General features: G+C 57.7%; 3 protein-coding genes across 3 annotated transcripts; 2 read left to right on the forward strand and 1 right to left on the reverse strand.

Annotated features, from left to right (window-relative positions):
- The first annotated feature begins 1,564 nt into the window (after positions 1–1,564).
- Positions 1,565–3,209, forward strand: MED11 (mediator complex subunit 11). The gene is made up of 3 exons (XM_019413690.2): positions 1,565–1,749; positions 1,900–2,030; positions 2,676–3,209. The coding sequence occupies exons 1-3, from the start codon at positions 1,665–1,667 to the stop codon at positions 2,811–2,813; spliced, it is 354 nt and encodes a 117-aa protein (XP_019269235.1). The 5' UTR covers positions 1,565–1,664; the 3' UTR covers positions 2,814–3,209.
- Positions 3,210–3,486: 277 nt separating this feature from the next.
- On the reverse strand, positions 3,487–6,754 carry CXCL16 (C-X-C motif chemokine ligand 16). Its single transcript, XM_019413689.2, has 5 exons — positions 6,536–6,754; positions 6,039–6,177; positions 5,688–5,770; positions 4,396–4,815; positions 3,487–3,791 (listed from the first exon to the last, which is right to left on the reverse strand). Exons 1-5 carry the CDS (start codon positions 6,600–6,602, stop codon positions 3,745–3,747), a joined length of 756 nt encoding a protein of 251 aa, XP_019269234.1. The 5' UTR covers positions 6,603–6,754; the 3' UTR covers positions 3,487–3,744.
- Positions 6,755–6,915: 161 nt separating this feature from the next.
- On the forward strand, positions 6,916–13,487 carry ZMYND15 (zinc finger MYND-type containing 15). The gene is made up of 13 exons (XM_053893333.1): positions 6,916–8,224; positions 8,646–8,880; positions 8,979–9,134; positions 9,389–9,549; positions 9,998–10,150; positions 10,470–10,550; positions 10,698–10,814; positions 10,926–11,014; positions 11,096–11,194; positions 11,308–11,461; positions 11,543–11,601; positions 11,863–12,023; positions 12,235–13,487. The coding sequence occupies exons 1-13, from the start codon at positions 7,636–7,638 to the stop codon at positions 12,404–12,406; spliced, it is 2,226 nt and encodes a 741-aa protein (XP_053749308.1). The 5' UTR covers positions 6,916–7,635; the 3' UTR covers positions 12,407–13,487.
- The last annotated feature ends 2,765 nt before the right edge of the window (positions 13,488–16,252 follow it).

Below are 16,252 nucleotides of genomic sequence, written 5' to 3' on the forward strand. Positions count from 1 at the left end.
ATCTCGCGGTTCGTGAGTTCCAGCCCCGTGTCAGGCCCTGTGCTGACAGCTCAGAGCCCACTTTGGATCCTCTGTCCCCCCACACCCCCCTCTCTGCCCCTCCCCTGCTCATGCTCGCTCTCTCTCTCTCTCCCTCTCAAAAAAATAAACATCGGGGTGCCTGGATGGCTCGGTCGGTTAAGCGTCCGACTTCTGCTCAAGTCATGATCTCAAGGTTCCTGTGCGTGGGGTTCTGCGCTGACATCTCAGAGCCTGGAGCCTGCTTCAGATTCTCTCTCTCTCTCTCTCTCTCTCTCTCTCTCTCTCTCTCTCTGCCCCTCCCCAACTCGCACTCTGTCTCTCTCTCAAAAACAAACAAACATTAAAAAATTTACTAAAAAGAGTGAATCAAGTTGCTTTAGGGTTTTCTTTACTGCCGGCTTAATTACCACTTCACTACTAAATCGGTTACCACTGATCCTCTGTTTTCCAGCTTCTATCTAAAGTTTTGCAATTAGTTCCCCTCTCTCTTTGACCCCTTAATACGATCCTCCTTGTTATTTCCTTAGGATTTTAAAAAGGGGTGGAGTTGAATGCCGGATCCCCGAGTTGATCTGAAAGTCTCCATTTGCTAACCCCGTGTGAACTAGCTTCATTCTCAACCTTCCATAGGCCGTCGAGGTGGATCTTTCCAAAAAAGGTAAACCTGGTCATAATCCACTTCTCGGAGATCCTTTAAGGGCTCTCAAGTGCTTTCAGAACAAAGTCCAAATTACTCAGCCTGCAAGCCGCCTTCTCCTGATCCGGCTCGCACTTCAGTCTGGCCGCTGCCACACTCCACTCACTGGGGCCGGGCCGAACGCCTTGCTGTACTCGGGCTGGGCCGGGCAGGCCCCTTCTCAGCACCATGCACCTGCCGCGCTGATCCCCTTTTCCATCCAACCTCCCGGTCACCGGGTTAATTAACCCCTAAGACCCGATTCTGGCAAGGCTGCGTCCCCAAATCCTCGCTCTGTGCTCCCGAAGGTGCACCCTGAGCGTGCCTCTCGGCAAACATCGACCTCACTGTCACGTGGGGCTCCATCCCCTTCACCTCCGGACCCCCAGACCCCACCGCGTAATAGGGAAGCGGAAAGGGGGAAAGGCTGAGATTGCCAAGCCTGTGCTTCGGTGGGGCTGCAGCCCAGGAGGAAGCGCTAGGACGAACAACGCAACACTCACCAAGTCAGGCTCTGCCCCGGCCTCGCCGGACGCCGACGGAGCCCACGGCCGTCCAGTCCGGAGGGACACCCCAGAGCTGCCGCCATCGCCACCCGGCACCAGCAGACGCGCGATAAATTCTCATAGAAGAAATCAAATAGATACCCCAGGGCAGTGTCGCGAAAGCGGACAGGGCTGAATGACCTCAGTCCGAGAAATGAAATGTTTCACCACCGCCTCTTACCACAGGTGGTCGCGAGGTGGCGGCGGCGGCGCAGACCGGGGCGTGCGCACGGCGCCCTGGGAGTTGTAGTTCACCGGGTGACTACCCCCGCCCCAGCAAGGCGAGGCTGCGCTGAGCATCCTGGGAATTGTAGTCTCAGCTAGAGAGCGACCTGCGCAGGCGCAAGCTGACAGCCACTTCCGGGCTCGAGCGTCGAGTTTCGCCGAAGAAGAAAACCCCGCGGAGGAGTCCCGGAGTGACCATGGCGACCTACAGCCTGGCGAACGAGAGGCTGCGGGCCCTGGAAGACATCGAGCGGGAAATCGGCGCCATCCTCCAGAATGCAGGTTCGGGACGCGACGGCGGTACTTGCGCCGCCCGCCGCCAGGCAGTGGGGACGGGAGGGAGCCCGAGTGCTCGCGCTGCGGGGCGGGTCCCGGGGCGGGTCCCGGGGCGGGGCAGCACCCGGCCAGCCCCGCCCTCTCTCCGCCCCGCAGGTACCGTGATCCTGGAATTGTCCAAGGAGAAAAGCAACGAGCGGCTCTTGGACCGGCAGGCGGCGGCCTTCACGGCGTCGGTGCAACACGTGGAAGCGGAGCTGTCGGCTCAGATCCGCTACCTCACCCAGGTGTGTGTGCTGGGAGGTCCTGCGCGCCCGCCTGGCCCTCCGCCTAAGCGTTAGCCTTCGGGGATCGTTGACCTTTGGAGCCAGACGGGACTTGGCCGTCCACACTGGCACCACCCACGACCCAGCCGGATGACCCTTGGCAGAACCTCCCCTCTCCAGGGCTGGCTTCTCCTTCTAAAAAGAAAGTCCTGAAGGCAGGCCCGCCTGCCTCACTGCTCTGCATCACATGAGCTACTGGGACAGGGAATTCCCAAGGACTTGTAAACAATGCCAAACCCACAGGACTTTGCACTTAGAAACTTGACCTGACCTCGTGGGTTTGAAGTGGTTACGTGGAGAAAAGGGACAGGGTCGAGAGGGTTCTGAAGTCATTACAACAGCAACAACCATTTGCTAAGATTTTGCAGCATGCCAGACGCTGCATTGTCTATTCCTACAACAGCTCTAGGAAGTAGTTGTTGTTACCCACATTTTACAGATGAGGTTAAAAGAAGTTAAGTGATTTACCCGAGGTCACCCAGCCACCGCCCATGTGCCATAATGGATTCACACTCAAGGAAGAAAATGATACAGGAGACCGGATGCTTGGGTGGGGAGATGGGGAAGGGAAGGGGTGCTTCACCGATCAATGTGAATGTCCCCTAGGTGGCCACGGGGCAGCCCCATGAGGGTTCCAGCTACTCTTCGAGGAAGGACTGTCAGATGGCCCTGAAGCGAGTGGACTACGCTCGCCTCAAGCTCAGTGATGTGGCCCGAACCTGTGAGCAGATGCTGGAAAACTAGGCCAAGCAGGTGGAGTGAGAGCTCGGAGGAGGACCCGGGACAGGGCCTGTCTGCACCCGGGACAGAACCCAGACACCTGTGCAATGGGTAGTGTGGGCCGCCACATACACGCCCTGCTGGCCAGAGGATATGGGGACAAAGGGACTGAAAGTGGGGGGATGGAGAAACTTGGCAGACCAAGCCTGCCACAACCCTGCCCTGGTTCCTGCTCCTGCCCTCCATGAAAGTGCTGGCGAGCTCAGACAGACGGAGATTCAGACACCAAACCCACTTCCTCCAACACCGTGTGACCCTGTCGCAGGCCTCTGCAGACGGGACCAATGAAGACACGTTCTTCATTGAAAGAAGCAAAAACAAGAACTAGGGGTTTTAATAATAAAAACAGTATCAAGAAAAGCAAGGAGCCCAGACTCTCACTGGAACATACGTGGGTGATACAGGGATTGGGGGAAATGAAACCAAACTGCGTGGGCCCCCCCCCCCCCCCGCCGGGGAGCAGGGGTGGGAAAGCCCAGGCCCGCACTGTGGGAGAGGAAGCAGGAGGGAGGAACAGCTGGTGTGTGAAGAGAGACGGTGGCAAGTGGGGAGACCCTCAGCGGAGAAGTTGAAGCCAAGAACTGCGGTGAGGGAGCAAGGGGTTGGAGGCCATGTTTGCAGAAGGAAGAGTCAGTAATTATAAAAATAATCTTTAGTAATTAAAAACATACATGAAGACTTTATCCAAGAGATCACATTAGAAGATGGATTTTACAGGATTGTGTAGAAAAAAATAGGAAGGGTCCACAAGAGGGCAGTGCTTGGTTACTTGCACACGAACCAGAAAACAGCTAGAGTGCCTACCAGGCGCCAGAGATCATTCTAATGTATCAATTCAATGCACAGGGGGCTGAATAAATCACAATGGCTGCCCTCGGAGATTTCCATTCTTAGCTCAAGCGTTGGAGTCTGATGCCAAAGGTGTGTAATGGAGCTGTAGATCTGGAAAAGATAAGGAGATTTCGAGATGAGCTCTGAGATCAAGAGAAGTGTAGGGGAATAGCTTGACCTGGGGAGTTAGAGCCCAAAACATTAGCCATACGACCTAGTAACACAACAGGTGCTCAGTAAAGACCTGTGAATTAAATGAATGGCTCCCACGTTCTGCTGTCTTCCTGATCTTGCTCCAAACCCGGCCTGTTTTTTGTCTTAATTTTTTTTTTAATGTTTTTATTTATTTTTGAAGGAGAAAGAGACAGCACGAGTGAGAGAGGAGCAGAGAGAGAGGGAGACACAGAATCCAAAGCAAGCTGTCTGCACAGAGCCCGACGCGGGCTCGAACTCACAGACTGCGAGATCATGACCTGAGCCGAAGTCGGATGCCTGACCGGCTGAGCCACCCAGGCGCCCCAACCCTGCCTCATCTCCCTCTCTAGTCTATAGTCTTTAGCTGACTCTTCTCTCATTGCCTATGATCCACAGTGTAGACAGCCTTCAGAACTGACTGCCTGGGGCAGGTTTCCAGCCAACTAGGAGCTACCAGGGGCAGGATCCCTGCCCAGGAGGCTCTGGGTCCCCAGGAGAGGGGCCTAGAGGCCCAGCTTACCTGGAGGGTGCTGCCGGCACTGCTCCCTCCTCCTCTGGCACAGGATGTACAAGAGGACAACGGTGAGAGCGAGGGTGATGGCCAGGAGGGATACCACAGGGATCGTAGCTGATGTCCCAGATGTAGGTCCCACATTGTCTTCCAACTGCTTCTGCTTCTCCCCAGCCTCAGGCCCAGCCCCGAACCCGTGGCCCACAGTGGGTGTAGCAGTTTCGTTGATGTGGGCGAGCTTTGCATCCGAGGACGGCGCTCCTGCTGGAAGCGTGGGTGCCTGGGTGGACCACACGGCAGGTGGCAGGTGCGTCTGGGCAGGGGAGCCCAGGTCTAAAGGGGCCGTTTCTGTGGGCTCAGGAACCTGGCTGCTGGGGGGAGGTGAGTGCTGCCGGGAGGCCGCGCTCCCAGCGTCCACATGTCCACACTCTGGAGAGGCAAGAAGGAAGGGATCAGGGCTCTGAGATGAGGGACAAGGTGACGACGCAGAGGGAAGCGTGGTTGATCAAGGAGAACATCAAGGTAACAGCAGAAGGCCAGAAGAGGAAGGCAGAGGCAGAAGGGAAAGTGGGGGGCAAGGAAGTAAGCCGACCTCAACAGGGAACCACTGGAACAGGCATGCGCTCTGCACTGGGAGGTAGAGCGACCCCAGGGGTGGGGGTGGGGGGACCCTGGCTCTGCTACAAAGCAGTTGTGTGACCTGTCCCTCGCCTCTCAGCCTCTCTGGGACTCCTTTCTTTCAGTCGTAAAGCAGGGATAACGTTAGTACCGACAGCCGCAGTAGCTAGGAGGCTTAAACGCAATAATGTAGGTCTCTGGAGCCTAACGTACATGCTGAAGTGATGTGACGTCGTGCCTGCAGCAGACTTGGAAATGCATCGGAAAGTAAGGTGGGCCGATGGTGGACAGAAGGACGGACAGACGGATGGACACACACTAAGGCAAATATGGCTTCCATGTTGGAAACCTGATATTGTAAAATATAAGCTATATTTATGCGTACAAACTACACAAAATGCATAAAATATAAATATACAAAAGCCACACACCGTAGAACCCAGGCCATGGGTATCTGGATGCTCGCCATACAGTTCTTTCAACTTTTGTGTATATCTTTAAATTTCCTTAATAAAGTCACAGTGAATGATATTGGGGGAACTGGGACGGAAGGGGCTCTGGCCGGCACCAGAAACCATAGAAAAGTGAGGTGTCACAGGAGAGGAGCCAGGTAAAGAAGACTGTTAAGGGGGAGGACGCAGCCCTGGAAACAGATCTCAGGGAGGAGGGGGGAAAGCTCGTACCTCTGAGATCAAAGCAGTTCATCAGTTCTTGAACCCATTGGTCTCTGCTGCCCCCACACACACTCCGGGCAGGTAGCTGGAACCTGCCGAGGAAAGGCGGGGTCTCACAAGCTGCACCCCTTCTCCCAACCCTTTCCTCATTCCAAAGATGTGAGGTCATCGCCAACAGCAAGTGAGGCCTTTTTCCCAGAACACGAAATTCCCACGTATATAAGACAGGGAAACACAAAGCTGTGGACAATGTGGAACAAACACAACCCAGAGAGGGGGCTCCCAGGGGTTCCAGTTTGGCCAGAAGGGGTCCTCGCGCCCCCCGGAGGCGCTGCGCTCCCCAGCGGTCAGTGAGATTACCGGATGTAGGAGTTACAGCGATGATAGACTTTCAGGTGCTTTCGGAGATGTGCCAGTAACTGACGCTTTGGAGGGGAGCCGGAAGAAATTGCTGTCCCGCAGTAACAGCTGCCAGTGACGCTGCCCTCGTTGCCATCGCCTGAGCGGGACAGGACAGAGGTAGTCTGCACAGGTTCCGGCCGGCGGGGCTCCCCCGGCTGCCACCGAAGCTCCAACCCACTGCTCCGTTGCAGCCTCTTCGCTAGATCCCGGGATCTGACCACCGGGCACAACCCAGCCATCACACCGCCAAACGCGTCCCTGATCGTCCCCCAGCCCAGGTGTCCCCCAGCCTGTCCCCAACCTCAGGCAGCTGGCCCCCTCACTGCCCCGACGGCCTGGGGACCCGGGCTCGGCACTTACTTACCCACCACAACCCTGCGGTCCTCGGCGCCCCCCTCCCCTCCCGTCCCGTTCCCGGACTCGGGGGTCTGGGCGCCACCCCGCTCCGGACGAACCTGGCCGAGGCAGCAGCTCCAGCAGGAGGAGGAGAGCGAGGGACCGGAGTCCCCAGGGCCGCCTCATGTCGGGGACCCGGCGGCACCGGAGCGCGGCGTCCAGAGAGTTCCTCCCGGTCCCGTGGGCGCGAGTCCGGGTCGGGGGGCTGCGCGAGCTGGCGGCGCCCTCCTGCCGCGCACGCACCGTCCGAACCGACAGCGCGGTCGGTACTGCGGGGACCGCGCGGACCGCGCCTCCCGCCGCGGGGAAAACCCCGGAGGCGGGGCCCCGCGCCCCCGCGCCCCCGCGCCCCCGCGCCCCCGCGCCCGCCGGGAACGCGCGCCGAAAGCAAAGGAAAAGCCGGCTGCGCGGGGGGGCGGGAGGCCCGACGGGCTGACTCCGGCTGCCGTCCGCCCGCCCAGGTCAGGCCTCGAACGCCAGGACTCCGACCCGCTTTCGCTTCCCGGCGCGCCCGGGTCACATGCCGGTGATGCCGGCCGGGGAAGTCCGGGCGGGGGCCGCACACCGGCCGGGCCCCCTCGGCGCGCGCTCCCGACGCGCGGGGCGTGGCCACCGAGGGCGGGCTCGGGCGGCCCTGACGTCACACCCGCGCCCCCCACCCCACCCCCCAGCCAGCCCCGAGGTATTTACCTTCGAAAAGTGGTGGCGGCTGCAGGTACCGGAGGAGCGGAGCGGCCGGGAGGGGCTGGGTCCCCTGGGGCTCCCCGCCGAACCGATCCAAGCCGGAGGGATGCCCCGGCTCAGACGGATCCCAGAGTCTTGCCTCCTGCCCAAACCCTTCCCCTCGGGTTAGCCCTCCAAACCTACTCACCGCTCGAACCCCGGTCCTGAGGGTTTGAACCCCCAATACCCCAATACCGCCTCTCTCGTGACTACTCATCTTAAAGCCTCCTCGCCCCCTTCCAAGTCTGTTCCCCATTCCCACCCTGAGCCCCGAAAACTAGCCTCTGCTCCTAACATCCCTCCAATCCAGAGGTTCCCCTCGTAGGTGACCCTCAGACCCACCTCCTCCCCCTCTTGTGACCCGGCCCCAAACTCCCCTCACCGTACATCCGTTCCTCTGCTCAGTCTGGGCCCAGGCCCCTGTGGCCCTGAAGACATGGAGTTTGTATCTGGATACCGGGATGAATTCCTTGATTTCGCTGCCCTCCTGTTTGGCTGGTTCCGAAAGTTCGCGACCGAGCGCAGGGCTGTGGGGGCCAGCCTTGAGGGCCACTGGCGCCAGCTGGAGACGCAGATCAGAAGGCTGCCCCAGGACCCCGCCCTTTGGGTGCTGCATGTTCTGCCCAACCGTAATGTGGGCATCAGCCTGGGGCAAGGAGCAGAGCCAGGCCCTGGATCGGGCCTGGGGGCTGCCCAGTTCCTGGGAGATGAGCCCCCACTCCACCTGCGAGACCTAAGCCCCTATGTCAGTTTTGTCAGCCTGGAGGAAGGGGAGGAAGCAGAGGAGGAGGAGGAGGAGGAAGAGAATGGAGAGGAGGAGGGTGCAGGCTTGGAGAAGGTAGATCCAGACAAAAATGGGGCCCCTGCCCCTACCAGCAGGGACTCCCCCCAGGAAGCAAACCCTCCAGGGAGGCCAGAGGAGCCTGAGCAAGAGGCAGGAGGTGGAGGAGGTGGCCAGGATTGCTGCCGAGAAGACAAGGCAGAGGACGAAGCAGTCCCTGAGAGGAGGAAGGGGCGGAGAAGTGGTAAGACCCCAGGGTGGGGGCCTGGCCCTGCCCTGACCCCTCTCTGCACGCCCCCCCCCCCCCCCCACTTTGGAAGACCTCCTATACCTCTCAGAGCCTGGCCAGGAGTCACTGACGGTGGCCTGCAGGCTGATGTCGCCCGAAAAGGTGTTTTCATTGACCCACAATGTTTTTTGGTTTTTGGTTTGTTTGTTGTTTTTTTTTAAATTTGAGTCAACATTTATACATCGAAATTAAAAGCCAAACAAACTCAAGAAACACTTAAAGTTGCAACAGCAGGCCTGCATTTCTGCCTGTGCGGCAGTTGGCCCCTGCAGATGAGTCACGTCCTCTCTCCCTGGTCCCTCCTGTTCATTTTGTTGACTTGCCCAGCCCCCCTAGGCCTGATGTTCACACCCCTGACTTTCCCCTTCTTCCCCAGAGGCTGCCCCCCTGCACCTTTCCTGCCTCTTACTGGTAACAGACGAACACGGCACCATCTTGGGCATTGACCTACTAATGGATGGAGCCCAGGGCAGTGCAGGCAAGGGCTCAGGGCCAGAGAACCTGGCCCCTCGGGCCTATGCTCTCCTCTGCCACAGCATGGCCTGCCCCATGGGCTCCGGAGACCCTCGAAAGCCCCGACAGCTGACTGTGGGAGATGCCCAGCTGCATCGGTACAGAAATCCAGTATCTGAGACCGAGGGGTGGAGGGAGCTAGGGGTCTGGACTCCTGAGCAACCCCGAGGCTGACTCCGTCTCCACCCCCACTCAGAGAGCTGGAGAGTCTGGTCCCGAGGCTGGGAGTGAAGTTAGCCAAGACGCCGATGCGGACATGGGGTCCCCGGCCAGGCTTCACGTTTGCCTCCCTTCGGGCTCGAACCTGCCATGTTTGTCACAGACATAGCTTTGAAGTGAAGCTGACACCTTGGTGAGCAGCCAGAAAGATGGGGTGACAGGGAGGAAGACCCCAACAGTCAGGCAAACAAGACAAAGCTGGCCGCTGGGGTGCCCGGGAGACAGAATGGGGGACAGGGAAGTAAAAGGAGGGAAAGAGCAGCTGTTGACAGCAGAATATACAGGAAAACAGACCAGGTGATATATGGGCAGCTGCAGGACGGACAGACAGCAGGCCGAGGGCCTCCAGAGATTAACGCCGGGTGTCCCCACCCCCCGTGCCCCCAGCCCCCAGTGTAGTGCGGTCTTGTACTGCGGAGAGTCTTGTCTCCGGGCCGACTGGCGGCGATGTCCGGATGACGTGAGCCACCGGCTTTGGTGCCCGAGGCTCGCGGCCTTCATGGAACGTGCCGGAGAACTGGCAACTCTGCCTTTTACCTACGCCACAGGTACCACGAGGAGATCAAGATGGGGTGGGAGGAACTGGGGCCGGGTGCCCGGCTACGGGGTCCTGGGGCTGACGGGTTAGTAGTGCTGGGGGCTGGATCCCAGAAACAAGGGCTGGGGACTAGACCCCTGGAGCTGAACACGGGGTCTGGGGCTGAGGAGTGTGTGCCCGGGTCCCTGAGAGAGCTCAGGGGATCCGGGCAGCCCAGCTCCACCCCTAACTGGTGACTTTACTTTTTAGACCCTCTGTTTCCCCATCTGCAATATAAGTATATTAACAAATGCTCAAGCCCGGAAAATTGTTCTAAGGATTCTGTGGTGTTCACACCTGCTATGCTGTAGACACTCAGAACCAGATTCAGACCCAGGGTCCTTGGGAGAAACGGAGCAGAGCTGTAGTCTGGGGTCCTGGCCACCAGGCCCTCAACCCTTCCCCTCCTCCTTCTGCAGAGGTGACCAGTGAAACCTTCAACAAGGAGGCCTTCCTGGCCTCACGGGGCCTCACTCGTGGCTACTGGACCCAGCTCAGCATGCTGATTCCAGGCCCTGGCACGCCCAGGCACCCCCGGGGCAGCACGCCATCCCTCAGCCTTCTTCTCAGTGGTTTGTGGGGTTCTCTTCAGGCACGGGCCCCTCAGCCTAGAGGGAAGGACGGGAGAGAAACAAGTTGTCCGGATCCCAGATAACGCCTCTGCATAAGCACCAGACTCCACCATCACCCCCAGGGCTATCGTAGACCTATCTGCAGTCCTCGGGGAAGTCACCCCTGCCCACCCCTTCCAGGAGCCTCGCCCACAGGCCACTGTCCACGGCTCTTGCTTGCAGCTCCGGGGAATACAACTCCTTTGGAAGGAAGAGGGGGAAGGGCTCGACGGGGGTCTCTCTGACACCAGGATCATCTTCCTTCCTTCCTTCCTCTCAGGAGATCCCTACCAGCTTCTCCAGGGGGATGGGCCTGCCCTGATGCCTCCTGTGCCCCCAGATCCGCCCAGGAGCCTCTTTGGTGAGCTGGGGGGGGCCTTAAGGGAGCCACAGATAGAGACAGAGACTGGAGGACGCAGTCTGGGTGGCGGAGAAAAAGGGGGCTGTTAGACTGGAGGGGCTGGGGTCCAGGCCTGGACCAGGTCCCTCAGTAACCCACTCTCCCCAGGCTCGTGGCAGGATTACTACACGTGGAGGGGCCTCGGCTTGGACTCGCCCATGGCCGTGCTTCTCACCTACCCGCTGACTGTGTACTATGTCATCACCCACCTGGTGCCCCAGTCCTGTAAGGAGAGCCGAGCAGGGGGACAGAAGTGCAGGGGGCAGGGGGGCAGGGGGCTGGAGGGGGACGAGGGGAAGGGAGACCATCTTCTTAAGTGGCCAGCTTCTCCCCCAGTCCCTGAGCTCAACATCCAGAACAAGCAGTCACTGAAAATCCATGTGGTGGAGGCCGGGAAGGAGTTTGACCTGGTCATGGTGTTTTGGGTAAGTCCCTCCGGGACAGAAGGTTGGGTACGTGGAGGTGCGCGCAAGGTGAGCCCCTGATCTGTCTTCTCTGTCCTTCAGGAGCTCTTGGTCTTGCTCCCCCACGTGGCCCTAGAGCTGCAGTTTGTGGGCGACGGCCTGCCCCCCGAGAGTGACCAGCAGCATTTTACCCTGCAGAGGGTGAGGGCTGGTGGGCGGGTGGGGGTGGGGCCTGCTCTCCCCTGTCTTGCCTAAGGCAGCTTCCCAGTGCCCTAACGTCTAGCCCTTTCTCCACTCCGCTCCTGGCTCCCCAGGATGGCCCAGAAGTGTCTGTCCGTCCTGGTTCCGGGGTATCGGGGCGGCTCAGCTCCGGGACCAAGGAGAAGGGGGGCCGCAGAGACCTGCAGATCAAGGTGTCTGCACGACCCTACCACCTGCTCCAGGGGCCCAAACCTGACGTGGTTATCGGTAAGAGCCTGGGGTAGGCGTGTGGGGAGGCGGGAGAAGGCCACGGGCGACACCATCTGCCCGCTCTCCCTCTATCTGCAGGGTTTAACTCCGGCTTCGGTCTCAAGGACACCTGGCTGAGCTCGCTGCCCCGGCTCCAGGTGGGGGATGGGGCAAAAGGGACCTGCTCTCTCCTCCTGCCCCGACCCCTCCTCCTTTTCCGAAAGCCTCTTCTTCCCACCATCCGCTCCGGACACGGGGCGCGCCCAGGGTCCTTCTGGCCCTGTCTGTCCGTCTGTCTGTCTGTGTGTCTGCCTGACTCGTGACTCTCCCCCTCCCTGTCTGCCGCTGGCGCCGGGGGAGGGATTGGGGTGCGGCGCCGCTGGGAGAGTCTGAGGCCCGCGCCCCGCCCCCACCCCTAGTCCCTCCGAGTGCCGGCCTTCTTCACCGAGAGCAGCGAGTACGGCTGTGTGATGGACGACCAGACCATGGCGGTGGCCACGGGAGGGGGCACCAGCCCCCCGAGGCCCAATCCCTTCCGCTCCCCTTTTCGCCTGCGAGCGGCCGACAACTGCATGCCCTGGTAACTGCCCGCGACCCCCGCGGGGTCCGCCGCCCTCCTCCCGGGACCCCCTGCTCGGCCCCCGGCCCCAGGCCCCCGGCCCCCGGCCCCGCACCCGCGGGCTTCCGCCGCTTGCACCTGCCGCCCCGCCCCGGGGGCGTGTTCCGTTATGGCCGCCCCGCCCCCCGCCCGGGCCGCCCCGCCCCTCCCTGACGGCGCCACGCCCCCTCAGGTACTGCAACGCCTTCATCTTCCACCTGGTCTACAAGCCCCCGCAGGGGGGCGGGGCCCGCCCGGCGCCGGGTCCCGCGCCCCAGGCCCCGCCCCCCGCTGCGCCCCCCGCCCCCGCCCGCAGACGCGGAGGGGAGAAGAAACCTGGGCGGGGGGCCCGCCGGCGCAGGTGAGGGCCCAGGTGTGGCCGCCCGGCCCCCCCCCGCCCAACACGCCCCCGAAAGCAGATCGGAGCCGCGCACGGCCGGGGGGAGGCGTTTGGCGGGTCGCGCGGAGGTAAATAAAAGGGCTCGTTTGACACCACTGAGTCACGCGCCTTCCGGTTATACGCCCTGGACGGGGTCCTTAAACGCGCAGGAGAGGAAAGGATTTCGGGATGACTCATTTTCCTCCAGCTTCTTTCCGCTCCGCCATGGCTGTCGCCTCCCTTCCCCGTGGCTGCGACCCTCCTTGGCAATCCCAAACTCCTGGTGTGTGTGTGGGGGGGGGGGCGTAAGTCATTTCCAGGCCCCTGTAACCCTCGGGGACCTGCCCCAACGCAAGACCCGAGAAGGGGAAAGTGGCTTCTCACTAGCAGGCAGGGCAAAAGCATACAGGCTCCGAGGGGCGCACAGACCCCGTGGTTTAGAGGCAGCGAAGGGCCCCAGGCCACCCAACCCTGGGCCCTCCTCGTCCGGTCTCCACCTTCTCTCGTTCAGCATATCCACTGAAGGGCCAACTTCTGAGTCAGCCTGCCAAAGGCATTCAAGTTCACCTGTTCGTTCGCCAGGCAGAGAATTCCCTCTAGGCATTAGTCCCCTGCTTCAATCCCCTTTCCTCCATTCTTAAAATCCCCGTGAGTGTGGGCTGGGCTTAGTGCCTCTGTGGCTAAGTACAGAAAGGGAAAAGTAACAGAAGCTTGGCACACACCACTTGCCCCCAGTGAGTAAGTCATGTTGACGTCATGTGCTCCCCGACTTGTTGCAATGAGGCCCCATCACCTTAGTGTTCTTCCTAAGAATCCCTGAGCTCTGTCTCATCCTGAGAAAACATCGGACGAATCCTGTGGGACAGTCTACAGAACGCATGACCACTCCTGCCAAAGTGTGAAAGTCACCAGAGACGAGGAAAGACCAAGAAACTGACAGACTGGAAGAGACAGAGGAGACATGATGTCTAAAGATGACGTATCCCGGGTCAGATCCTGGGGCAAAGAAAGGACTTTGGTGGAAAAAACTGGGGAACCCAAATAAAATCTATATTTAGCTAACGGTATGGTGTCTGTGCTAATGTCTCAGTTTCCATAAACACACTGTGGTGGTTTAAGACATAACGTTAAAGGAAAATGGGTGAAGGGGTACAGGAACATTCTGTCTTTGTAGCTCACCTATAAATCTAAAAATTATTTCATTTTTTATAATGTTTTATTTATGTATTTTGAGAGAGAGAGAGAGACACAAGGGAGGGGCAGCAGGGAGAGAGAGAGGGAGACAGAACTCCAAGTAGGCTCCAGGGAGCTGGTTCACTGGCTGCATAAGGAAATGCAAATTAATAAGAAAAAGAAAGTGAAATACACAATCCCCTGGTTTGCATCTATAATAGCTAAAATGAAATTTTAAAAAGAGTTCTGAAAAAAAATTTTAACACTTATTTCTTTTCAAGAGACAGAGAGTGAGCAGGGGAGGGTCAGAGAGAGAGGGGGAGACACAGAATCCGAGACAGGCTCCAGGCTCTGAGCTGTCAGAACAGAGCTCAACACGGGGCTTGAACTCACTAACCCTGAGATCATGACCTGAACCGAAGTCCGACCCTTAACCGACTGAGCCACCCAGGCGCCCCCTATCTTTGGTTTTAAATGCTGCAGGGTAGGAGAGCATGTTTGGGGCAATGTGGGACCCACAGCTCCCTATGGAACAACCACAGGTGTCCTTACACAATCCAGACAGGCAGGAAGTCATTCCCCGGGGAATAATCTGGAAGCCAGCCATCAGCCGCCAAGAGTCACCGCATTAGCATACAATCAGGTACCGTTCAAAAGGCCGTATTATGAGTAACATAAGACCCTCCTCTCTCCCCTATTACTTGGGAAATTCCAAGATTTTAACAAGCACTGTGCCACGAACTGGGACACAGACAAAAAATATATTATCATACCACAATATCACACCCCCAGCTTTTTCCCAGAGTGTTTGAAGGCACAGCCCAGATATCAGTCATCTTACTCATATGCATCCATAACTAACTCATAAGGGCTTTGAAAAAACTGTAACCACGGGGCCATTATCACACCGAAAAAGTTAGCATTTATTCTTTAATATCTTGTAATACCCAATTCACGTTCAAATTTCTTCGATTATCTCAAAGATGGCTTTTACAGCTGGTTTGTTGCAAGCAAGAAACAAACAAGGTCCAGGGCGCCTGGGGGGCTCAGTGGGTTAAGCCACCGTCTTCCGCTCAGGTCATGACCTCATGGTCTGTGAGTTCAAGCCCCGGCGTCGGGCTCTGTGCTGACAGCTCCGAGCCTGGAGCCTGCTTCGGATTCTGTGTCTCCTTCTCTCTCTCCTCCCCCACCCTTAAAAATAAATACACATTAAAAAAAGAAAGAAAGAAAGAAACAAGGTCCACACGTGGCTTTGGCCGCTGTGTCCCTTTGGTCTCTTTTACTCTGTAAGGGGATTCCCTGTCTTTTTTCTTTCTTTTTTGTTTTCATGCCTCCGTGAGAAACTGAATCATTTGTCCTGTAGAAAGTTTCTCATCCTGGATCTGGCTGACCGCTGACTCAGGATTTTTTTTTTTTTTTTTTTTTTTAATTTGTCTGTCTTCCTTAGTGCCTGTAAGCGGGTAGATAGATCCAACTGGGAAAGGCCCTTCTCGAGTGGCCTCTGCCAACCTCCAGGCAGGGTTCATGCCACCTTCCGCCCCCTCTCCACCCTCCAGCCAGCAGCCTCCAAATGAAGACATTGTGGAACTTCCCCCGTGTGCTTGCTCAACGGATTCCTTCTCAGCCTAAACATCACTTCCTTAGGAAAGTACAACTTCCTTGACTCCCAGATAAGGGTAGACCCGCCCACCCCACCCCCCCTGCTGAGCCCTCAGCACCCTAAAACTCTAAAAGGGAAGCCTAGATCCCTGGTGAATTGAGGGGGAATGGAGCTTTTTACCACTCCCTTGGCCAGAAAATAACCTTTCCCTAAATTCCTGCTGTCTACCGCATAAAAGTATGAAAGGATATGGTTATCTCCGGCTGGTAGGATTACTAAGGATTTGCGGGCTCATTTGACTTAGCCGTGTGGCTCATTTTTCTTCCATAAGCATACGGTCCCTGTAGCACAAAAATGTTTAATTTACGAGTTGCTGTCTTTAATGATTCACTTCCTCAGTACTGATTGAATGCACACGAGGCTTCGTGCTGTACTTTAGAGAGGCGACGGGGAGAACAGACACGCTTTCTGGCTCCGTGAAGCTTTCAGTCCACGGCAGGGGCCAGCAGGCTGTGGCCTCCGGCCAAATCTGGCCCTTTCGTACGACCCGCAGGCTACGAAGCCAAAAGAAGAACGTTTTGTGATGTGAAAATTGTATGAACTTCAAATTGCAGTGTCCCTAAATCTATGATGAAATAGACCCACAACTATTTATGTGTTGTCTGTGGCTACTTGAATGATACAAACAGACTTGTGCTTGTGACAAACCATGTGGCCCCACAAAGCCTCAAATATTTGCCAACAGGCTCTTCATAGGAAAAGCACACCGACCCCTGGTTAGGGCAGGATTTCCAAAAAGCAGGGGCGCCTGGCTGGCTCAGTCAGAAGAGCATCCAACTTTGATCTCCGGGTTGTGAGTTCGAGCTCCCCATGTTTGACGTAGAGATTACTTAAACACACTTAAAAAGGAAGATTTTCAAAATGCAGATTTATGAGAGTTTATCAAGTCAATTCAGTGGGCCTCAAACAGTGTCCTATTTTTAAAAATTGTTTAATGTTTGTCTTTGAGAGAGAGAGAGAGGGCAAGTAGGGGACAGGCAGAGAGAGAAGGAGACACAG

The sequence above is a fragment of the Panthera pardus genome, unplaced genomic scaffold (assembly GCF_024362965.1).
Source record: "Panthera pardus isolate Hobbes unplaced genomic scaffold, ASM2436296v1 HiC_scaffold_3, whole genome shotgun sequence".
NCBI classification, from domain to species: Eukaryota; Metazoa; Chordata; class Mammalia; order Carnivora; family Felidae; genus Panthera; species Panthera pardus.

Coding starts and splice junctions, on each gene's coding strand:
- MED11 (XM_019413690.2), top strand. CDS start 1,665: ATGGCGACCTACAGCCTGGCGAACGAGAGGCTGCGGGCCCTGGAAGAC. Junction 1,750..1,899: donor CGCCATCCTCCAGAATGCAG/GTTCGGGACGCG, acceptor TCCGCCCCGCAG/GTACCGTGATCCTGGAATTG. Junction 2,031..2,675: donor AGATCCGCTACCTCACCCAG/GTGTGTGTGCTG, acceptor AATGTCCCCTAG/GTGGCCACGGGGCAGCCCCA.
- CXCL16 (XM_019413689.2), bottom strand. CDS start 6,602: ATGAGGCGGCCCTGGGGACTCCGGTCCCTCGCTCTCCTCCTCCTGCTG. Junction 6,178..6,535: donor GGAGCTGCTGCCTCGGCCAG/GTTCGTCCGGAG, acceptor TGTCCCGCTCAG/GCGATGGCAACGAGGGCAGC. Junction 3,792..4,395: donor GTGCCGGCAGCACCCTCCAG/GTAAGCTGGGCC, acceptor TATCTTTTCCAG/ATCTACAGCTCCATTACACA.
- ZMYND15 (XM_053893333.1), top strand. CDS start 7,636: ATGGAGTTTGTATCTGGATACCGGGATGAATTCCTTGATTTCGCTGCC. Junction 10,151..10,469: donor CCTCAGCCTTCTTCTCAGTG/GTTTGTGGGGTT, acceptor CCTTCCTCTCAG/GAGATCCCTACCAGCTTCTC. Junction 10,551..10,697: donor TCCGCCCAGGAGCCTCTTTG/GTGAGCTGGGGG, acceptor CACTCTCCCCAG/GCTCGTGGCAGGATTACTAC.